At 27.2% G+C, this 23,141-nt stretch overlaps 2 protein-coding genes across 2 annotated transcripts; both read right to left on the bottom strand.

Annotated features, from left to right (window-relative positions):
• Positions 1-483: 483 nt before the first annotated feature.
• LOC122499782 lies at positions 484-9,874 on the bottom strand. The gene is made up of 9 exons (XM_043608292.1): positions 9,762-9,874; positions 7,274-7,542; positions 6,840-7,094; positions 6,536-6,634; positions 6,221-6,358; positions 5,390-5,865; positions 5,067-5,293; positions 1,093-1,261; positions 484-1,006 (listed from the first exon to the last, which is right to left on the bottom strand). Exons 2-6 carry the CDS (start codon positions 7,536-7,538, stop codon positions 5,681-5,683), a joined length of 942 nt encoding a protein of 313 aa, XP_043464227.1. The 5' UTR covers positions 7,539-7,542; positions 9,762-9,874; the 3' UTR covers positions 484-1,006; positions 1,093-1,261; positions 5,067-5,293; positions 5,390-5,680.
• A 331-nt stretch (positions 9,875-10,205) lies between these two features.
• On the bottom strand, positions 10,206-13,505 carry LOC122499783 (putative uncharacterized protein DDB_G0289963). The gene is made up of 3 exons (XM_043608293.1): positions 13,410-13,505; positions 12,585-12,854; positions 10,206-10,561 (listed from the first exon to the last, which is right to left on the bottom strand). Exons 1-3 carry the CDS (start codon positions 13,489-13,491, stop codon positions 10,242-10,244), a joined length of 672 nt encoding a protein of 223 aa, XP_043464228.1. The 5' UTR covers positions 13,492-13,505; the 3' UTR covers positions 10,206-10,241.
• Positions 13,506-23,141: the final 9,636 nt, after the last annotated feature.

The following is a 23,141-nucleotide window of genomic DNA, read 5'->3' as shown; positions in this document are numbered from 1 at the left end:
ATGAAACAATAAAACCGACCGGGGCCATGTCTCGGGCCAGATCTGGTTCCCTTCTGGGGACCCGACCGGGGCCATGGAATTTTTCCCGACTTGATCGCTATTAAAATTTTTGTGGTATAGGGTAAACCATTAGTAGTCAGCCACCAAACAGTAGTCATCCGCTTAATAATTTAGAGTGGATATTGTGGTAAAATTTTTGAACAATATACAGATTTTGTTTGTAAATGTAGTAAGCTAAAAATCTACCATTTTCTCAAAACTTTTAGCAGTAACCACTCCGAATTTATTAATTTGGATTAATTAATTATTTATTTATTATAATTATTACTTATTTTATTTGAATTTATTAATTCATAAAATAAAAACAATAATATTAAGTTTATTTCATTTTTATTTAAAGACTTTTATAAAATATGAACGACTTATATATTTATAAGTTAATCGATAAAACAAAACATAAATTATGATAATATAAACCGCATATTTAAAATTTTAAAACGATCAACATTTGAAAATTATTAACTTATCTATGGTAATGATCAATTTCTTTGTTCTTTCTTTTATCGCAATGTCTATCCGAATCCTTGGATGACTTTTCAAGAAGTATCAACGATTTTATATATTTGTAAGTTAATTAATAAAACGAAAAATTAAATTACAGTGGCACTTGTCGAAATGCAACTCAATTTATAAAATTTTATTACAGTAAACAATACTTAAAAATTGTTTTATAATTTAATTTTATAATATTTTTATATTATTCGTAAACTAAGTGAAAATAATTCATGTTAGACTTTTCTAAATAAAAAGCTTAAAAATTAGAGTTGCATTCCGACAGGTTTGACTGTAGGAGAATTAAATAGTTAATAAATTTTGAAAATTATTAACTAGTTATCATTTTTTCTTCGATTTCGATGGCCATCCCAATCCTTTGAATTTCTAAAAATAACGCCAAGGTGAGAGAGTACTTCATCATCATCAATTTGAAATTTTGCAATGGCAACCTCTGAAAATGAATTTGTTAAAAATTAGTTAAATAATCTTTAAATATCTTTGTTTATACGATTTATTTTTTTAATTTAATATTTTTACCCAATAAGCTCGAACACATTTTCATGTTTTTAAAAATCGTTTTGCCAGGACTTGGCTTTATTGCAGTTAATTTGATTGCAATATCTCTGGATAGATATTTCTTGATTATTGCATTTAGAACTTTTCTAATCCCAACATCTTTATTTAACGATAATTTTAAAGACGCCTTCTGTAATAAGAATATATAATAAATAACAGGGTTGTCACGATTTTGCTCTTTTCAAATTCCCTGACTTTTCCAGGTTTTTCAGGTTAAAAAACGGAATTTTTCCAGATTTTTAAAACGAAAATTATTTTAAGACATCAATAACTTCATTTTCAAATAAATATTTAATCATTTTTTATTTTATATAGACATTAAAATATTCAAAAATGTAAAATTCAATAACATATAAGAATATTATTATAAAACTTGCTACTTTGTTACTGTAACTTCTTCAAAAATTATTTTCATCATTACAATTACTCATTCTAGAATTTTCAACTAAAATTCTTCTTATAGTTAATTTTTTAAATTAATTTTTGAAAAAGTTCTTTGTGAATTTTCAAACTTTTTTGTTTACAATTTAATTTTACGAAATTTTAATTATTCTGGCATTTTTCGATTAAATATATTAGGAATTAAAAACTTTAAATAATTAAAAAAATGCCATTAAACTTATTGCGAAAAATTAATTCTATAGAATTCTTAAATAAAAGTATGAAAAGTTCCAATTTTCAGAGATTTTAATTTGAAATTCATTTTTAACTCTATATTTTTTAAAAAATTTTACAACAATTCAATTATTAAACTATAAAAATAAATATTTTATTTAACAATTAATGTTTCTTAAAATTGAATTTTCGTAAAGAATTTTATCAACAAATTTTTAAATAATTAAATTCTATTTGACAAACTTTAATACAATTTTTAAGAATAATTGCATTTTTCGAGAAATTTGATGAAAATTGTATTAGAATAATTTAAATCCAGCCAAGAATTTTATTAAAAGTTTTGAAAATAATTAAATTTCGGACAAAAATTTTATTATTTATGCAGATAATTGAAATTTTGACAAGAATTTTTGTAAATTTATAAACATAATTGGATTTTTGCAAAGAATTTTATTAAAATTATTTTTAAAAAAATTAAATTGTTACGCAAAGAATTTCTTTAAAATTTTTGAAAATAATTTAATTCTTTAAATAAATTTAATTAAAAATGTATTAAGAATAATACTTAAATTCTAATAAATAAATTATAGCAAAGGTTATTTAAATAATTAAATTTCTTTGATAAATTTTAATAACATTTTTAAGAATAATTACTTTTTTGAGAAATTCCAATAAAATTGTATTAAAAATAATTGAAATTCAGCATTGAGTTTTATTATTTATGAAAATAATTGAATCCCTGTAAAAAGTTTTATTATTCATGAAAATAATTGAATTTCTAAAAAGAATTTTACTACTTTTGAAAATAATTGAATTTCTACAATCATTTGTAATTTAGCTAATTTCAGAAGAATTTTAGTTGAAAATTTTTCTTTAAATTAAAATTTTTTATATTTCTAATTACATTCGTTTAAAATTTAAATTTTACAAAATTGTAAATCAAAATCTTTTGAAGTTTATCTACTTATGAAAATCTTAACGCAATTCTTTTAAACTTGAATTAATTTTGAAATTAGATTTTAAGAATAAACACAATAATTTTAGAAAACAATAATATTCTAGGGGGCCGTCCATAAACCACGTGGACAATTTTTCACCAATTTTTGACCCCCCCGCCCCCCGTTGTGGACAGTCGTGGACATTTGTCAAACCCCCTCCCCCCTATACAATTGTCCACGTGGATATTGCAAATTAAAAAAATAAGTTTTTTTTACTCCTGTATGTTAAAAAATAAAAAAGATTATTTTTGAACATATTTCAAAGCAAGAATGTCAGTAAAGTAAGGGAAATGTCAGGAAAAAATTTTGTCGGGGAAATTAAGAAAATTGTGACTTTTTTCGACTCATTTAAAATAATTGCGACAAAATACCACAATTTTTAAATTATTCAAAATTTCATGAAATTGTCTTGTAAACAAGTGGATTTTAGAAATATTTTAGTTATTTCTAGAATATAATTGAATTGAAATTTTGAAAATAATTGTTAATAAGTTACAGTAGCAATTCTTAAAAATTATTCAAATTTAAAGGATTTAAAATTTGAATTTTTTTCAAATTTCAATACCTACTATATGGAAAAATAATGGATAATAATTAAATATTTATTTCAAAAAATCTATTTAAGTTCAAAATTATTTTTAGAGTAAACTAAAATATTTTTAGGTTTTAGGAAAAAGTCAAAGTTTTGTCTAAAAATCAGGAAATTCTTTCAATCTTTCATGGAATAATTTATTTTCAGAGTTATTATTTATGACCGGGAAAAATAATTTATGACCGGGAAATGACCGTGAATTTTTTTTACAAAAAAATGGCCACCCTGTATAAACAAATCTTTTTGAATAGTTGAAATTTTGTAAAATTTAATTGAAAATAATTAATTTATTTTAAGTCTTTCGTTACAATTTTTGTAGAATAAAAAATCTTTAAAGGTAAATTTAAAAATGAAAATGAATGAAAATTAGCTTCTAATTTTTTAAAATTCAATATTTTTTTTTTTTTTTTTATTGTTTATACTCTAGCCCTATTGGCCTTACGCACTTCGACAAGAGTCCCCGAGAAATACTTTTTTTGGATTAAGCATAACCATTCTACTTTTAGAAATTTTCTATATATATTAACCTAATTTTGCGTCTACAGCCGACTTTATTAGGAGTACTCGCATTACGCCTGGACCACCCGTCAATGGGTTTTCTCGCCAGAGAAGAGGGAAACTGTAGAAAACCTCTCTGAGTACAACCGGTTTATCGACAGTCGAGTTCTAATGGTGTGTACCGGACAATAATCGACGGTGCACATCATTATACCTCGACGTCAAACCTCCCGCTCAGATTGTCTCACGTGCCGGAAAAATACCAAGCCAAGTGGGCGCGAACCAAGGGTACTTATACCCTTGGTCCTTGAACGACCACCAACGCCAGGCATCTATCCGACTGAGCCAATCTGTCGGTTAAAATTCAATATTCTCAATTACATATTTTCAAAAATTCAAATATATACAAAAAAAATAACATTTTAAAATTATTTTTAACATTTTAGAGGAAACAATCATGTTAAAAATTTTTAATTAAAATTTATCAATCAAATTCAAAAATAATTTAAAATATAACAGAATTTTAGAAGAACTTTCGGAAAATTATTTAAATTAATTGATTCAAAGACGAAGGTTTAGTTGCCCAGTAAAAAAAAGTATTCTAAAAAAAAAAAATTCTATTTCTATTCTATTCGCTCTCTTCCAATACTTTTTTTTACTGGGTGGAAATTGTAGAAAATAATTGAATTCAGGAAGGGTTATAATTGTCATTTTAAAAAATAATTAAAATCATAAATTTTACTCATTTTCCGTAAACATTCATATTTTCCTGTAAAAAGAATTTTGTCAGGGAAATTAATTTTAATATCAGTAAATTGTCAGGGAAATTGATTAACTAAAACTTATGATCATTCTGATTAAGCTTAAGATATCTTTTTTGGAAATATCTTTGATTATATGTCCACGTTGACATTTGCTTTAACACCCCCCCTCCCCTTCGTGGACAAACGTGGACTTTTGATTCACCCCCCCCCCGCCCCCCCAAATGTGTCCACGTGGTTTATGGACGGCCCCTAGGATTTCGATCAAAAGTCCCTGACTTTTCCAAAGTTTATAAAATTCAATGACATTTCCAGGCTTTCCAGGTTGCGTAGCAACCCTGAATAAACATTTCGATTTATAAAAAATGTCTTGAAAAGAACACAAGGAATTTCAAATAATTCATAGTTAAAATATATAACAATATTATAGAACTAAAACGTAAGGAATACCATAATAAATTTTTTACTTACAAAATGGTTATTGCACTCCTCATTTACAAGTTTCTCATTAAGATTTGCAAGGTCGTCAAAAGTTTGCAGAGGCAGATTTAATTTATATTCTTCCTCGAAACTTTTTTTGTTGGCCATGTTCAGAATCTCAAGATTTTCAATCATTCCAATTAATAATTTTGTATTATCCATTACGTCCTTAACTTCAATTCGTAATGATTTTATTTCTCGCATTACAACAGAAAAATCTAAGAAAATTGAGAAAAATTTATTTGATCAAAATTGTAATATATGTAAGAAAATAGTATTTTCAAAATTTATGAATAAAGTTTTTTTATTCTTACTTTTTTCACATTTACGACTTTCATTATGTGAATATGTGTTTTTATCACGTGTTTCTTCAATTAGGCTGTGAGTCTGAGTTCGGGGATTCCCTAAGACGTTCTTTTTTACATCTGTAACCTCAAAGTCTACACGGAAAAACCTTTAAGCAGTCTGCTCACCCGAAACTTATGCGTCAGCGCCACCACTAAACTTGTTCATCTGCACTCCCAAACTGGGTGACCATGGTCACCCAGTGTCAAGTCAGTCAAAATTACAACTGGGTACGTTGCAACGTACCCAGTTGTAATTTTCTAAACTTTTTGGGAAGTTTGTCTATCGAAAACGGTAATGCTACGCACCCAGTGGCGGGCGATCAGACTTTCCATGCAGTGAGAAGCGAAATTTTGTGACAGTGGGAAGGCAGACTTCTCAAAGGTTTTTCCGTGTAGATCTTCTGTCGAGACATCCTCGTCAGAATATTCACGTGTTGGATTTCCTATAACAAAAGTAAGATTCGTTTATTAAAAAAGAAAAAATATTTTTATAAATAATAAATAATTGTTAAATAATTGTTTACATATTTTTCAGTTTTTACCATCAAGAAAATAAATTATTGCCAATATGATTGAAAAATTGTTGACAATATTAATTTTTAATTTCACTGTAAAAATAAGGCATTTTATTTTAAGATATTTTGGTAGTCACTTTTAAGTTGTTTTGAAAAAGTTATTAATAGCATTTTAAAATGCATTAGTTTCTAAAATTGAATTGTTCTAAATTAAAGGAAATTGTAAAATAAAGCGATTTTTAGATTCTCGAAAACTAGAAATTAAGAAGAAAATTTTACTTACTTTGAGTTTTAGAATTATTTTTTAGCATCTTCCTTCTTCTTTTTTTGGGAACAGGATCATGATTTTCTGACGAATCAGAATCTACTATATTATTTTTCAGACGATTGACGTCTGACGTCTGACTGACTATATTATTGCCTAAAAAAATATTAGAACTTTAAATCAAGAAAAGAAAATAAATTATTGTCATTATGATTGAAAAATTGTTAATATTAATTTTTAATCTATCCCAAGTTAAAAAAAATTATAAAATAAAATGATTTTACATTTTTCAGATTCTCGAAAAATAGAAATTAATAAGAAAAATATACTTACGCTGAGCATTAGAATTTTTTTTTGCCTTATTCCTTTTGCTGCTAACTTTGGAAAGAGAATTGTCACTATTTTGAGAATCGTAGTATACTGCTGTTTTGTCTATAAAAATAAAAAAATTTTAAATTACACATATAATTTAAATTTGAAATTTTATAAAAAGTTGTTAATTATAATTGTTAATTAAAAATAAATATAATGTTAATTATAAAGAAATTAATTTCTCAAACGACGAATTGAACGAGATTAGCAATGAAACAGATAAATTTGAATTTTCTCAATTGAGTTCCAAAAGTAATATACTAACCTGAAAAAGTCGTAGAGTTTCTGTATTGTTTAGAATTCGATACATTTTTTGATTTAACTCCTGAAATACCAGGCTGGGGTTCTCCAATTGTGGAAACATTCATAATACTGTTTAAATCTGGCAAAGACATCAACTGTTGTTTAATTTTACTTGCTGCTAATTTTGCCCTTTTCTCGGGGTTTACTTCCGTTTCTGTATATGCGAATTCCTTAATCTTGAGTTCGTTTAATCCCATGACAGCTTGTTCATATGTATCTGTTAAATAATATTTCATAAATCATAAAATGTATTCGCAATATATTTAAACAAATTAAACTTAAAAAGAAACAATTTTACGCATTTTGTTTTAAAAAATATAATATAATCCTTCCATTCTTATTTTAGATTTTTATCAACAACACAACAAAATTTTAGTAGGTATATTTTTGACTCACCTGCATGACCAACAATTTTAACAACATACTCTGGCCAATTTCTGTCAAGTGCATCTTCATTATTTTGTATTAAATCGTACAACAATTTATTAGTTTCCTCATTGTACGGAGGGGGCATATACTTTGTTAAAAACTGCTTTTTTTTGTTATCAAAATTAATCCATTTCAGTAATGTTATATCTACTGTTCGAGTTATCCGACTTTTACCGGACGAAGTAAAGTGGACTAATTGAAAAGGCTTACACGTTAATATTAAATCCGACATTGCTCTGTAAAAAATTTTGATTAGTTAATTTTAATGTTTAATAACTTTTAGATCATTTTTTTACACAATGATAAGACGTAAAAAAATAATTGCTTGGAAAGTAAATTAAAAAATTTACTTTCCAAGCAATTATTTTGCTTTACGGGTTGAGTTCAAAACAAAAGTCAATTTTTGTTCTTCTCGAATGTTATCGAACTCATGGATAACAACATTGAAAACTACAACGAAATAACCTCACTTTTCAATAATTATAAAGAAGTTAAATGGCACGTATAATAGCGATGTCGGTTTCTGTTTTAATATGATATATCTTTTTTAACTTTTTAATCACAACCCTGCATCGATTAATATTCTAAATTAAAGAAAACACTACAACTTTTCTCAACTACGAGAAACACATAACCTATAAGTTGGCACTTTTCGACTTCTTACTTACAGATTTTATTTTTGATTTTGTTGACACTTTTTTTAAATAACATTATTTAATTAATAATTACATTATATACTTACATATAACTATATTGAATTCTTTAATAACACAACAATTATTCAATACTATAAACTTCCTGTTTGTGTGTATTTAAAAATGTATTTTTGAGATGCCAATTTAAAACGTTTTATATATAAAGCATTTTAAATGGACAAGTTTTATTCTACCAATAAGAAGCATTTTTTGTAGTGTAAGCGCAGTTGCGTTTGGGGACGATCGTTGGCATCTTTAGCACTATCGAATCGAATAACAGTGTTGCCAGTTTTAAACACGAAGCGACAACATAAAGCAGGAAATTCAAAAACATCTTTCTTTATTTTTATATATTTTATTAGAAAAAAGCAATTATAAAGCAGTGAAAAATTATTTTATAAATGTAAAACTTATTAAAATTTTACTTTTTATATAGTTACTTATTATGTTTTTTAATTTCGTAGATTAAAATTAATTATTATTAATTTGGCAATACAAATTATATAATTATTGATAAATTAAATGTAATAATTATTTTTAAATGTTATAAAGCAATAATTTAAATCTCTAATTAAAATAATTCAGTAATTTTTTTTGTTACTTATTTTATTGATTTATTATTTTATTGTTGAGAATGTTGTAAGTACTTTGTCAAATATTAAATTAATAGCATATATTTTAAAAAAAATTGCAATACATCGGATTTTTAAAGCAATTTTGTATCATAAGCGTAAAACACATTATTACTGGTGTAAAAGAGGCATGCAGTAATGCTTTTTTGGCCCTTTGTCACTAAAATTTAATGATAATTTCACCATTTTCCCTTTGATATCGTTTACACTAAATGTGGTTAAACGATTAGAAGGCTTTCTACGCAGTTCCCACATGTTTAACAATTTTGAATTGAGGGGATATGTAAATAATGGTTCTTTAGTATCCCATATGTTACCTTCTACTCTTATTTCTCCTTCTGTTTTATGTATTCTTCTGATACGAAAGAGATTATTATTTTTTAAAACTACAAAATTGTCTGGCATCTTTGGTGTTAGGGTACACTCTTTGTACTTTAATTTTAAAATTTCCGAATTATTAGATTTTAAAATTTTTATTTTGACTGGTAACTGTGGTTTTGGCGGATTTATTGTTTTGATTTCATGCAATCTTCGACAAACCTGTGCTAAGGGGCGATTAGGTGTGCGAATTAGTTTCGTCAATTTGCCGAGATAATTTTCAAATGGAAAGGCACTAATTTCACTGAAGCTACAACCCATCTTAACTACATCATCTGCAGCATGAATTGCATGATGCATATTTAGAACCTGAATTCGAAAATATAAATATCGTAGACCCAAAAAAAATTTTTCCAAATAAGATTTCGCATAATTTTGGTACATTTTACTTGCACTATCGCTGCACAAAATTCTTGTTGCAGCGTGTAAAAGTAAAAAGTTGTTATATCGATCATTAGTTAACGCACCCATCATCACAATAGGACCGCAGTACAACAAAAAAAATCTAAATTCTGTTGCCTTCCATTTACACAAAGATTTTAAGGATCTAGATTTTCTTTGGAATTCGCAAGGTATACACTTGCGAATTAGAAGCAGTCTACGCGATACTTCTGTTTTCCAATTTTGCCCGAGTTTTGCAACGCTAGTTATTACAAACCAATTTTGCAGAAGACGTTTCATGATTCCTTCGCAAAAAAGGTGCATAAAATCCAAGACAAATATGGAGATCATATTTAAAAGTGGTCTTACATTTAAAAGAGGAGATCTTCTTTTATGATGACCAGGCTGCTCTTGATTTCTGAAAGATTCGTCCGTCCTTTGCTTTGAGTCTATAATGGGAAACTGAGTTACGCCATTTTCTTTCATTCCCTGAGTTTCACATCTTTCGCAAGCGAATATTCCTACGTGGCCAATTGTTCCTTTTAAAAATGCTCGAGATGGCGTGTCGCAAATAAAACTGTGAATGCGAATATTAAATGATTTATTTGCAATCACTATTATTCTTGACTGTAAACTATTCACTTCTTCAATGAAGTCTCGTAAAAAGTCGTCGACATTTGCTGGTTTCGAATTTCCAGCATAAATTAAAATTGGAAAAGGTTTATAAACATCAGGTTTATAGTAAACCTTTGCAGATAAAACCCAAAACCCTTTTACGCCTGATTTTGTTAAGGCGATACCATCAGCATTAATTTGTAAAAAAATTGTAGACTTTAAATGTATAAACATTTAATCTATGCATTCCTCAAGTCCATTTTTAATGCCGAAGTAAGCATATTCACCCATACTTCCGTCTAAATCTGCCATTTCTTTTATTTCATACTCTGCTGTTGAAGTACCTAAGAATGTTTTCGCTGTTTTAGGTAATTCGGGCAAGAGTCTACGACGCAAAATTTTTAACATTCCATCAATGCTGTTTTGTTCAATCCCATGTTCAACAGCCCATGATTGTAATTCCTTAATTTCGTCAGGTTCATTTTCTTCTAAATCTTCAATGGCGTCAATAAAATTTTCATCAGATTCTGAAGATCCGTTAAAATCATCGTCATCTACAATTATAATTGTTACATAATAGTTATTATGATTAAATTAACATATATTTTAGTTTTTTAAAATTTGTTAAATGCTTTTATATTATATTATCTTTTCACACTTTTTAAACATAGATATGTTATTGTAAGAAGTATAAAATAATTTACCACTTAAGAGTAAAATCCTACACTCTATATATCAGAATTAGTGAAAATGACACTAATTTCAATTAAATGGACGAATTTACTTTGATAAATCAGTGACATTTAATTGAAGACATTTTTTACTATTTTAAAAGGAAATTTTACTAAGTTCGAAGTAAATCCGAAGCAAATGGAATTTCAAATAAAAAATAAGGACCTAACAAAAATTTTGAATCAAAATTAAGAATTATAAACAATAAAGGAAGATAATAAAGTAATATTAATAATTAATAAAAAAAAATTTTAAAAACTGCAATTACAAGAGAAATTAAAAAATCATGAAAATAAACAGCATTTGTTATAATACAGGGCTCGAACCAGTGAAAGGATATATATTTTTAATAATTTAAGATGGGAAAATAAGAAATCACTATTTTATATTATAAGAATATAAAAATAATTATTATTTTCAATAATTTTTACCTAAAATTCTTCTTTAAATCAATTAACTTTCGAAAAAGTTATATTATGACAATTTTCAAATCCTAATTGTTTGCAATATTCAATTTCACGAATTTCAGTTACTCGAAATTCTTCAATTAAATATATATTAGAAAATAAAAACTTTAAATAATATAAAAAAATTAAATTCAACTTAAAAAAAATTAATTTCAAAATTCAATTATTTGAACTTTTTCAAAATTCAACTATTATTTAAAATTTTGACTGAAATTCATTTTTAAATCAATTTTTATTAGAAAATTCTACAAGAATTAAATTACTTAAATATACAAAATTAAATAATTTATTAAATAATTCAATGTTTCTTAAAATTCAATTCTCATAAATATTTTTATCAACAAATTATTAAATATTGAATTTTTTCCACGACTTTTAATAAAATTTATAAGACAAATTACATTTTCTGAGAAATTCCATTAAAACTGTTTGAAAAATAAATGCAATTCCGCGATGAGTTTTATAATTTATGAAAATAATTAAATTCTTAAGAAAAATTTTATTATTTTTGAACATAATTAAATTTATTGTAAGGATTTTATTATTCTTAAAGACAATTGAATTTTTGCAATAATTTGTAACTTCTCCAAAATTAAATTTTGTTTAAAGTTTTTAACTAAAATTTTTCTATGAATCCATTGTTTTTAATAATTTTTGAAAAAGCTTTTTTTAAGAACATATTGAATTTCACATTTGAATACATTTTTATTAGAAAATTCTACTATAATTTAATTATTTAAATACAAAAACAAATAATTTATTGAATATAATTCAATTCAATTGTTTATCAACAAATTTTTAAATAATTAAATCCTTTTACGAATTTAAATAAAATTTTTAGGGAGAATTACATTTTTCGAGAAATTAGATTAAAATTTTATTAAAAATAATTAAAATTTTGCAATGGGTTTTATTATTTATGAAAATAATTAAATTATTTGATTAAAATATTAGATATTGAAAATCATTAAATGAAGGACATTTTTTTTTAAGTTTTGAACATGATTAAATTTCTGATAAGAATTGTATTATACTTTTTAAAATAATTGAAATTCTGCAATTATTTGTAATTTTTCTAAAATTTTCCAAATTATACCTTACAATTTACGAACATTTCGTGCTTTTTCAATCAAATTACGGACTTTACGGACCTTTTTTCAAAAAAGTGACTTTTACGGACTTTAAACAAATTTACGTTCGAGCCCTGTATAATACAATTATTTTTTACTTAATTTGAAGAAATCCCTTTTTTAAAAATTAAAATCCGCTTTTTCATCTAATTTTACATTAGAAAATTACTGTGATCTTGCGTTCAGTATGTTGAAAATAATTTTTAAAGATATTTTAAGTTTACTTTAAGATTATTGATAATATTTACTTTGGTCTTCTGATTCATTAATTTCATAGTGTGAATCAATGTCGTTTGACGTGAGACGATCATCCATTTGGGAACTAAACGAAACATTTTGTTGTCCTAGCTGCGAGATGTTCTCATTTACATTTGCATCTTCATGATTTGAATCAAAGTCGCCTGATGTTACACAATCATCCATATGATCCATATGAGAACTAAACGAATCATTTTGTTGTCCTAGCTGTGAGACGTTCTGATTTACATTTGCATCTTCATGATTTGAATCACCTGAAGCTATAAGGCATAGAATTTTATTTAACGTAAATACATGAAGAAAGTTGTTATCATTATTATTAAAATTATAAGAAATAAGGTTATATTTTTCAAGACAAATAAAATAAATAAGAATTTTATTTTACTCGAAAGGAATGACCTTTTTTCTTATACAATAACTATTTTCTATCGAGTGATAAATTCATTCTTTATACTTAAATTTTACTGAAAGCGTGTGATAAGAAAAGTCAGATGTAATAAAAACAAATTTTAATTTAAATTCGTAATTTTTTCAAAAGAACCACAAAATACATACCTATGAATGAAAAAAAATCAATGACAATTATAAAAATAATTGCTAAGGAAAAAATCAAATTTTTAACACTTTTCTGTAAATCACACGAATTTAAATTTTGTAAATAAATGTATTTAAGAGTACTAAAACTTTTGTAAAACTATAAAATAATAAATAAAAATAAAATAAAACAATATTTATAAAGTTAGAATACAAATCTCTATTTTTAGGTTATATTTTATTTGTTAATGTAATATCAATGTATATAATAATTTACTTACAATTTGATGTATTCAATAGAGATGGGAATTGCGTTGATAATCGATGTTTCCGTACTCGTTTAGTACTTTTGTTTTTTGGCATATTATTAACGAAAATAAATACTGTTATTTATGCACACTACGAGTTGTTGGTAAATGTTAAAAACCGAAAATTAATCGATTCAGTGACAAAGCTCACGGCAGAAGGAAAAGCGGTCAATGGTAAAATATTTAGTGTTAAAAGTGTTTCTGGGTGTAGTGTGTACCATGAGCTTTTGGAAAAATTCCCGGAAATTACAAGACCTGACGGAAGGGTTACAGCAAAACACGGTACAGTTCATTACATAAAAACGCGAGATGGACCTCCGGTAGTGCAAAAACCGCGACGTTTAGCCCCGGATCGACAAAGAGCCGCGAAAAAGGAATTCGAAAATTATTTAAAGCTCGGTATTGCAAGACCATCGAAAGCTCGATGGGCATCACTACTACACATGGTTCCCAAGCCTGGTGAAGAGTGGAGACCGTGTGGCGATTATCGAGGTCTTAACGCGGTGACGGAACCTGATTGTTACCCTGTGCGTCATATACAAGATTTTACGCATAATCTTGCCGGAAAATCTATATTTTCAGTGATAGATCTTATGAAAGCGTTTCACCAAATTCCGGTTGCCGAGGAGGACATTTGTAAAACAGCCATTACAACTCCGTTCGGTTTATTTGAGTTTCCTTATATGACTTTCGGTTTGCGGAATGCGGCACAAACATTTCAGCGTTTTATCGACGAAGTGCTTCGTGGTTTAGAATTTTGTTTTGCCTACATTGATGACATCTTGATTGCATCATCATCGGAACAAGAGCATATAGAACATTTAAAAATTCTTTATACGCGTTTACGGAAATACGGAGTGGTTATTAATACGTCGAAATGTGTTTTCGGACAAAGTGCAGTGAAATTTTTGGGATATCTTGTCAGTGGCAGTGGTACTCAACCTTTACCTGATAAGGTAGAAGCAATTCAAACTTATCCAAAACCAGAAACAGTGAAACAACTTCGCAAATACTTAGGTATGTTGAATTTCTACAGGAGATTCATACCTGAGGCGGCGAAAATTCAAGCACCTTTAAACGAGTTGTTGCAAGGCAATGTTAAAGGAAAAGTGCCGGTAAAATGGACTCGAGACGCTGAAAATGCAATCATTAAAAGTAAATCTAGCCTCGCTTAAGCTGCACTTCTTGCTCATCCAAGAGATGACGTTCCTCTGGCAATATTTTGTGATGCTTCGGACTTTTCTATTGGTGCTGCACTACAACAAAGAGTTGATGACGAATGGTCTCCTCTTGCATTTTTTTCAAAAAAAAAAAAAAAAAGGCCTACAAAATAAATATGAATGGTAGAGAAGTTACAGTCTCTATTGATAGGCTTAAACCAGCCTATGTTATGGCAGACAACAACGACGACGACATCGAGGACGAAGATGAAGAAAGTGAAGAAGAGGAAAATTTCGAGATGGTTCTTAACCATAATTTTGTTCCTGTACCGAGAATCGAACACCAGCCTCCAGCACCAATCGAGAGAGTTCCTGATCAGGTACCAGCTGTACCAAATCCGGTTCCTGAGAACAACGTCCGTACTCGTCCACGTAGACAAGTACGTTTTACAGAACGGTATCAAGCTGGATTCTCGTGATTCAATCACTGGTAAGGGGGTACTGTGGCTACTGTTTTCACATACCCACACTTACACATACATAAAAATTAAAAACAATTTGTTTATTTATTTATGAAATTTAATATTTTTTGTTAAATTTAAATTGATTCTATAAATATATATATATGCATATACATATATAACATAGTTCACAAACAAATACACAACACACACACATACAAATTAATGTATACACATTAGGTTTTATGTTTGTTGTTTATAATAAATTAATCATTTTTGTGATTTTTGTATTCTGGACGGAATATTCTAAACTTTTCTAAATTTCTTTCTTTTAACAGTTTTGTACACTTTTTCGCTTTCAGGTAAATACCTGAGACCCTTTTTTTATTACCTTGTTGTTCAACTCGTTGCACGTTGAGACTTGCAAACTTTTGGGCTCTGTACGTAGGTAGTACAGGGTGAGTCACATTTTTACCTCTACAAGTCCCTTTTTTCAATTGCATAGATTAGTCAGTACCTTTTGCGCTTCCGTCCAGAGCACAAGCATAATTCTCGAAACAAATTCTCAAAATAAAAGCGATTTTTTAGTTTAATCCAGTTTCAGATATTTATTTATTTTTGCACCTTTAACCACCAAACTATGAACAATAGTCAACTTTGAAATATAACATGCTTAATGGAATAAAAATTTAAGTCTTATTCTCATGTGACATGTAATGTAAAAATTACATTATTGTTATATATGTTAAAAGTGAAATAAGAAAATTCACGCGCGCTTTAGCGCGCGTTATTTGTGCTAGTTAATAATAATTGTAATTCATTATTTCAATATTTACCACTTCTCTGAAGGAGTGTTGCTTTAAACACTTCTTTTTTGGATATTTAATTTCAATAATTTCTCCTTCGTTTGCTTTTTTCGCACTTTCACTTTCCTCCATAATTGTTACCTCATTTGGTTTATTCACCCATTGTATTAGCATGTAGATTTTTCCTGACATTTTAAATTGCTTCAGAAAAATTCTAAATCAATTTATTTTCTACTGTCAAACTTGTATTCAAAACACTGTTACTATGGTAACATGACAATAAACATTTTCCTGTCATTTTAAATTTTAAATCGATTTTGTTTTGTTGCTCATTTCATTAGTTTTATGACAAATCAAATCGAACGTTTCTGAAATATCTTAATTTAAATTGTTATTCACTGGATTAAACTTTAGAAATGCCACGAATTCAAGAATTCGAATTGTTTAGCAGAAAAACACAAATGCGAATTATCAAAGACTTGGCAGAAGATTCAGATTTTTCAGATATTTCTAATTTAGTAAGTGTGTAAAATTTTCAAGAAAATAAATCTACGTTTTTCCTATTTAAAAATATTTGAATTGTGAATTTTTATAATTAGACTGATGGTAATGAAGATAATGATGTCTCTAGCAGCGATGATTCTAATGTCGATATTTTTAGTGATGAAAGCGTGATAAATGACGAAGGTATAAAACGTAAAAAAATGTTTTTTGTTGAATTAATTATTTGTTACTATTTTTAATTCGTTATGAAAAATTAGATTTATAAAATATAAGTAATTCAAATTTGAAGAATTTTAAATATTATTCTTATGGTGCAATTATTATATGTCTATTTAGTAGATTAAAATTAAATTAAAAATTAATTAAATTAAAAATAAATTAATTAAAATTAATTAAAAAGTTGTTCATTTCATGATCATTAAGCTTCCTCAATATAATATATACCAATCGTTTAATTTTTTATTTCAGAATAATTATTTTAAAGTGTTAAGATAAAATTTCAAAAAATACAAAATTTCAATTTTTTGTGAAAAATTAAAATATTTATTAATTCTATAAATTTGAATAAAATATATACTTTATATACATAAATCAATTCGTTTTTATGTCAGGAATGCAATTCTGCCAAGAATTAATAAAAATTTTAATATAGAAAAAAGTTGTTTCAAAAAATCCAAAAATTAATATTTCCAAAAATTAAAAAATTGTTGAAAAAATTTTTTTTTTTTAGATATTTTCAAAAATCCTTCTGTTTGATTTTTGTTATTCGCGACCGTAATACACCTACAAAATTTTATCCAAATTCGTCAAGACGTATAAGAGAAAATTTGTCCACAAGAATCGGTGACACACACACACACACATACATCCGGACATTTGTTCCTCTCAAAGAATTATGTATACTACACTTGAAAATTTATAAAAATAATTGATTCTAAAGAATTCGGAAATCGACATTACTATAAGGCTTCCTTTATGAGGAAGCAATATGAGGAAGCAAAAATTAATTAATTGAATTAGAAATAGATCAATCAATGTAAATTTTCCACACTTATATTTTTACTGATTTCAAACCAAATATTTATGTCTTTTTTTTAATTTACTAAAAAATAAAAATTTCTAATGAATTTTAAAATAATGACAAATTTTAATTAATTTTATCTAATTTTCAATTACAATTTTTACAATTCTTTATTTAAAAGCAGAGATCAGTGACATTTCCAGATATTAAAATTTTCAATATTTAAAAATTAAATTTTAATTTCATAATAAACAGAATTTAGTATTTTTAATTATTATTAAGAACAGTGAAAAATATAAAAATAGGTTAAAATATTTGTTCAAATAGAACATGAAATTACTTCAAAAACTACATATTTGAAATTGTTTTTGGATTTTTTAATTGACAATTTAAGGTTCAATAGAATGGGAAAAATCAACAACCCTTAACAATGTAAAGTTTGATTTGTTCATATTTTACAAATGGCTTTAAAAAATTAAATTTCTTTATCAACAGTTATTAATATTTACCGACATTTTCTATTGATTTTTGTAATTCCAAACAATTTATGGTATAGGTTATTATAATGTTTGATTTTTTCCAAAAAAATACAAATTTTTTAAATCGTCAAAAACATATTTATTAATTTTAATAACAAACACTAATTTTATATCTATAATTAATATGTTTAAAAATTTCAGCGTGTCAATAATTCAAATTTCACCTGATCTTTTCCTTTAAATAAAATCAAATATTTTATTTGAAATCAGTAAAAATATAAGGGTAGAAAATGTACAATGAACTTTTTCTAATTTAATTTTAATTTACATTAAATTTGATATGCATGAAAATAATGATAAATTTTAGCTATTATTCCGTTAAAACAAATTGATTTAGTTCGAAAGAGAAACATATATTTTTATAAAATATATTTCTTAATAGGCAATAACAATGAAGAAGTGAACTCAGATAGTGAAATCAATTGTTCTTCTGCGAGCAGCACTGATTATGATTCAATTAGTGATCATGATGAAGTCGATACCGATTCTGATAGTATCTCTGAAGCTAGCACTGATGCTGAAAATCCAAATGATTTTGTAAACGCTAATGATATAGAACAAGACGATTCACCTTTATATGAAGGATCTCCTATTACTGTCACAGAGAGCATTCTATCTATTCTTGCTCTAGTCTTAAAATTTTCCTCATCAGGAGTAGTTCTAGCTGGTATTTTACAACTCGTAGCGTTGCATTGTCCTGAACCAAACTTTTGTCGAACTAGTTTGTATACTTTTACACAATATTTTGAGCATCTACATACACCCGTTACGAGACATTATTACTGTTCAATATGTTTAATGTTTCTTGAACAACAAGTTGAGCAGTGTCCTCATTGTTTGCAAGCAATAGATAGCAATTATTTTCTATCCATCTCTGTTCTCGATCAAATCCAAGCTCTTTATTTGAGAAATGGTTTTCGACAAAAATTGCAACATCGATTTCATCGTGAAAAATTTGCTCCAAATAATATTGAGGACATTTATGATGGGATTGTTTATAAGGAATTAAGTAAGGCTGGTGGTTTTTTTGTCGAACATGAACAATATATCTTTTTCGTGGTACACAGATGGTGTAAAAGGTTTTCATACGTCGAAATTTTCATTTTGGCCCTTTTATTTAATTATAAATGAATTACCATATGAAGAAAGATTTAAGAAAGAAAATTTAATTTTGGCTGGTATGTGGTTTGGCGATGAGAAACCTTTTCCAAATTTATTCCTGTCACCGCTATATGTGACTGTCCGCGACAAAAGGGACCTTAGCTCCCAATAGTGAATTTTGCAGGAAAGGTAGTAGTGCGTCTCTGATTGGTGGAGACGTTCTACTAGAATTCAGCCCCACTACTCACTATACATTGATATTTGTCCGCGTTACACGAAGCGCACAAATTGTATGTAGATGACCAGTGCAGTTGTATTGAAAAGTAGAGGGGCTGCTTTTCTGAACAACCACGTGTAAACACTCAACAAGCTCATTTTTAAACATTAATAACAAAAAAATCTATAAGTAAAAATTATTTTTGATGCTTGTATGTGAAAGAGCAACTCAATAAATATTGAATAATATACATAACTCGAAATTAATTTTTTCGGACCTAAGGTCCCTTTTGTCGCGGAACGTCACATATGATGAAATGGTTCGGTTATATAATGGCATTGATGTGAGATTGCCGAATAATGGAGGTTCAGTACATGTGAGAGGGAAGATCATTTGTGGCTCCTGTGATCTTCCAGCAAAGGCTTTATTTTTAAATATGAAGCAATATAATGGAAGATTTGGGTGCCACAAATGTATGCAAGAGGGAAGAAGCAAGAAGATTGGAAAATCGACAAGTATATCCATATAGAAGGAATATGCTTCTTCGGAGTGAAGAAGAGACGTTACAGCATGCTGAAAATTTAAGTTTCGGAGTAAAAGGTCACACAATTTTGTCTAATTTAGTGTACAAGTGAATAACAACCACATCACTAGACTCAATGCACATGGTTTTTATTGGTGTATTTAAATCATTAATGTCATTTTGGTTTGACTCTCAATTTTCTGGAAGACGTTTTTCCATTTCCGAAGCTGTGACTATCGTTGATAAGAGAATTAATTCGCTTCTTCCTCCAAATTTTATTCAAAGACGGTTACTGTCAATACAGAAACACATTAAACTTTGGAAGGCATCAATATATAAAACGTTTTTTTTCTATTGCTCTCTTCCAATTTTAGAAGATTTGTTACCTCAAGAGTACTTTGAATATTTACAATTATTAGTTGGTGCGATATACTTACTATGTCAACTAAGCATTTCTCGTGAAATGTTGAACAATGCTTCGAGAATGCTCATGAATTTGTTTCTAGGTTCGCATATCTCTACGATTTGGAAAATATGACATGTAATGTCCACTCTCTTTTACATTTGCCATTGGTTGTTAAACATTTAGGCCCTCTGTTCATCTATCATTGTTTCACCTTTGAAAGTATTAACGGATTGCTAAAAAATCTAATTCATGGAAGTAACAGCGCTCAGCTTCAAATTTATTTTGAAGCCTTCTTATTTATAAATACATTCACTTTGCATAAGGAACTACTGAACGTAGAAAGTAAAGCTTACGTGTTTTGTAAAAAAATTTTATCTCCCACTAAACAAATGAAACTGCGACCTATTGGCGAATCTTTGTTTATCGTTGGTGGACTCTCCAGATTGCGCATAGGCAATGAGATTTTAATGGCTCTTGTCGATAGAGGAATCGTAGGTACAATAAGACATGTTATCTTTAAAAATTTATATAAAAACAAGATTTTGTTTACCTCGGAAATCTACACTAGGGCCAAACGCACAGATTCCAGCTTTGTGAAGTACACTGATAACAATGACGTAATCAATTACGAACAAATTTACCTTTTCTTAAAAGTCATACACTGTCAGTGTAGAAATATTTGCCAATGTCCACCAAACTACTACGTCGTTATAAAAAAATATAGGTCAAATCTCTTTTATCCATCGACTGTATTGCTAGATGTAGGTATAAATTTTATACATCGAATTCAAAGTATTCCAAATGAAATTGACGTATTAAATTTAAATTGTTTAAATGCAGTATGCTTTAAAAGTGAAATTGTACAAAAAATAGAAACATTGTAACGTATATTGCGGAACCAGTCAATACGATTGAAAATGAATGAGTTATCAACAGGGTGTCAATTTCTGCGAAATTAAATTATTTTCAATAATTTTATTGTATGAATTTTTATAAAATTTTGAAATGGTTTCAAATTAAAGACCTTGAGAATTTGAATTTTTCATACTTTTATTTAACAATTCTATAGAATTATTTTTTTAAAGTTTATTTGAATACTTTTTTAAAATTATTTTATGTTTTTATTTTCCTGACACCCTGTTAAATTTTATGTATTTAAAATTTTTAATACTTACCAATTTATTTAAAAAATAAGTCTTTTGATATAAAAATGTAAGAATCAAATTACTTTCTTACACAGAAAAAAATATGTGTTAAATTTGTTGCATGTACTTTTGACCCTCTAGTGTTAATGTAACACACTCTAGTGTTATTTTAACACCAATGAAGTTTTAAGAATGTTGCGTGTTGTTTTAACACTACTTTTAGTGTTAAAATAACACTTCTTTTTTCTGTGTATGATATAGGCGTTTTTTATAAAAAAATTGAAAATTAATGGAACATAATATACTTACGCAAAAAATTCAGGAATTTTGTATATTTAATAATATTATTAATATAATAATAATTGTATATTTATTTGTAAAAATTGTCCTCTTTTACTGGACAATTAGTTTTCAATCCTCTCTCTCAAATGAACTTTTTTCTTTATTTGATAAAGTTGTTTTTGAAAAAATTGATTATTCCAAAAATTAAAAATATAATATACTAGCAGAGCTACGCGCGCTAAAGCGCGCGCGATATTTCTGTTTCTGTCTTTTGATACTCAAGACCTTATTTTATTGTGTGTATATAAAAATGTAAGACCTTATGATCCGTTTTTTTCTTTTTCTAAAATATTGGAAAAAGATTACAATTTTTTTTTGAAGAATTAAAAAAAACATAAAACACAAAAACCAAAAATTAAATTTAACACACTGAGCTATATTGTAAAATGTTTATAAAACGTTAAGGTAATTACAGATTTTTTCAAGAAAATAGAATTAACATTACCAATTTGTTGAAATTTGTACCACTGTTAGATAAAAGTTTTTAAAAAAATGTAGTTAAATTTTATAGACCTGTGGGGACTTGTGAAAAAAGTTATAAGCGTCTTTGTTTTTAACTTTTAACATTGAGTTTTGTGGGAATTGAGTACATTTTCAAACATATTTACTCACCACAAAGTACTTAAAATTAAGAAATTAATAAAACATTTTTTAATACGAGACAGATATATAATGGTTAAATATCTGTTTAAAAAGTGTCATTAGGAACCTGTGAGAGTTGCAATAAATTAATTTGTAAAAAATTTTCATGTTTTATACAGTATATTGGACAGCTGTTTGAACATCTGGAAACATTGCACACAATTTTCTACTCAAAACTAAATGTAAACAAGTCATACCAAGCATTTGCAACACGACTAAAGAAATGCTGTGTTGCCATACGTTTCAAAGTACCAAGCAAGTCAAATTACAAAATAATGGTTTTTGTTTTGATTAGTTCAGTCAAGCGATAGAAAAACTTTATATATATTAATTATACATCAGAAGAATTATTTTATTGAAGTATTCTTCCTTCTTTGTCAAAACATTGACACCGAGATTTATTAATAGTCATGATATAAGTCAAGGTATAAGCCGTCCATAAACCACGAGGACAATTTTTTATTAATTTTTGACCCTCCCCCCCATCCAATATGGAACACAAATTTTTACTTTATGCAATGGACCTTAATTTTGTCACTCGGTGGTTTTTAGGGACGCTGATTACGAATTTGATGTAAGTTTTCATAAATTTAAAATGGCGTATTCAATATGGCAGAATTTTCTTTTAGATTTATGCAATTGACCTTAATTTTGTTACTCGAGAGTTCTAATACCAGTCAGTTAGCTGTAAATGTCATAGGAGCGCTCACTGACAATTATTTTAGCACTTGCGTCGATTCACGACCAGCGAGCGTGTATAGAAATTTTTTTTTAATTTCTCTTTCCCATATTATATTAGTCATTTGAAATTTTGAAAACAAACATCGCATTCGTAATC

This window comes from Leptopilina heterotoma, unplaced genomic scaffold, assembly GCF_015476425.1.
Source record: "Leptopilina heterotoma isolate Lh14 unplaced genomic scaffold, ASM1547642v1 Lhet_176, whole genome shotgun sequence".
Lineage (NCBI taxonomy): Eukaryota > Metazoa > Arthropoda > Insecta > Hymenoptera > Figitidae > Leptopilina > Leptopilina heterotoma.
This window is presented reverse-complemented; position numbering and strand designations above follow the sequence as displayed.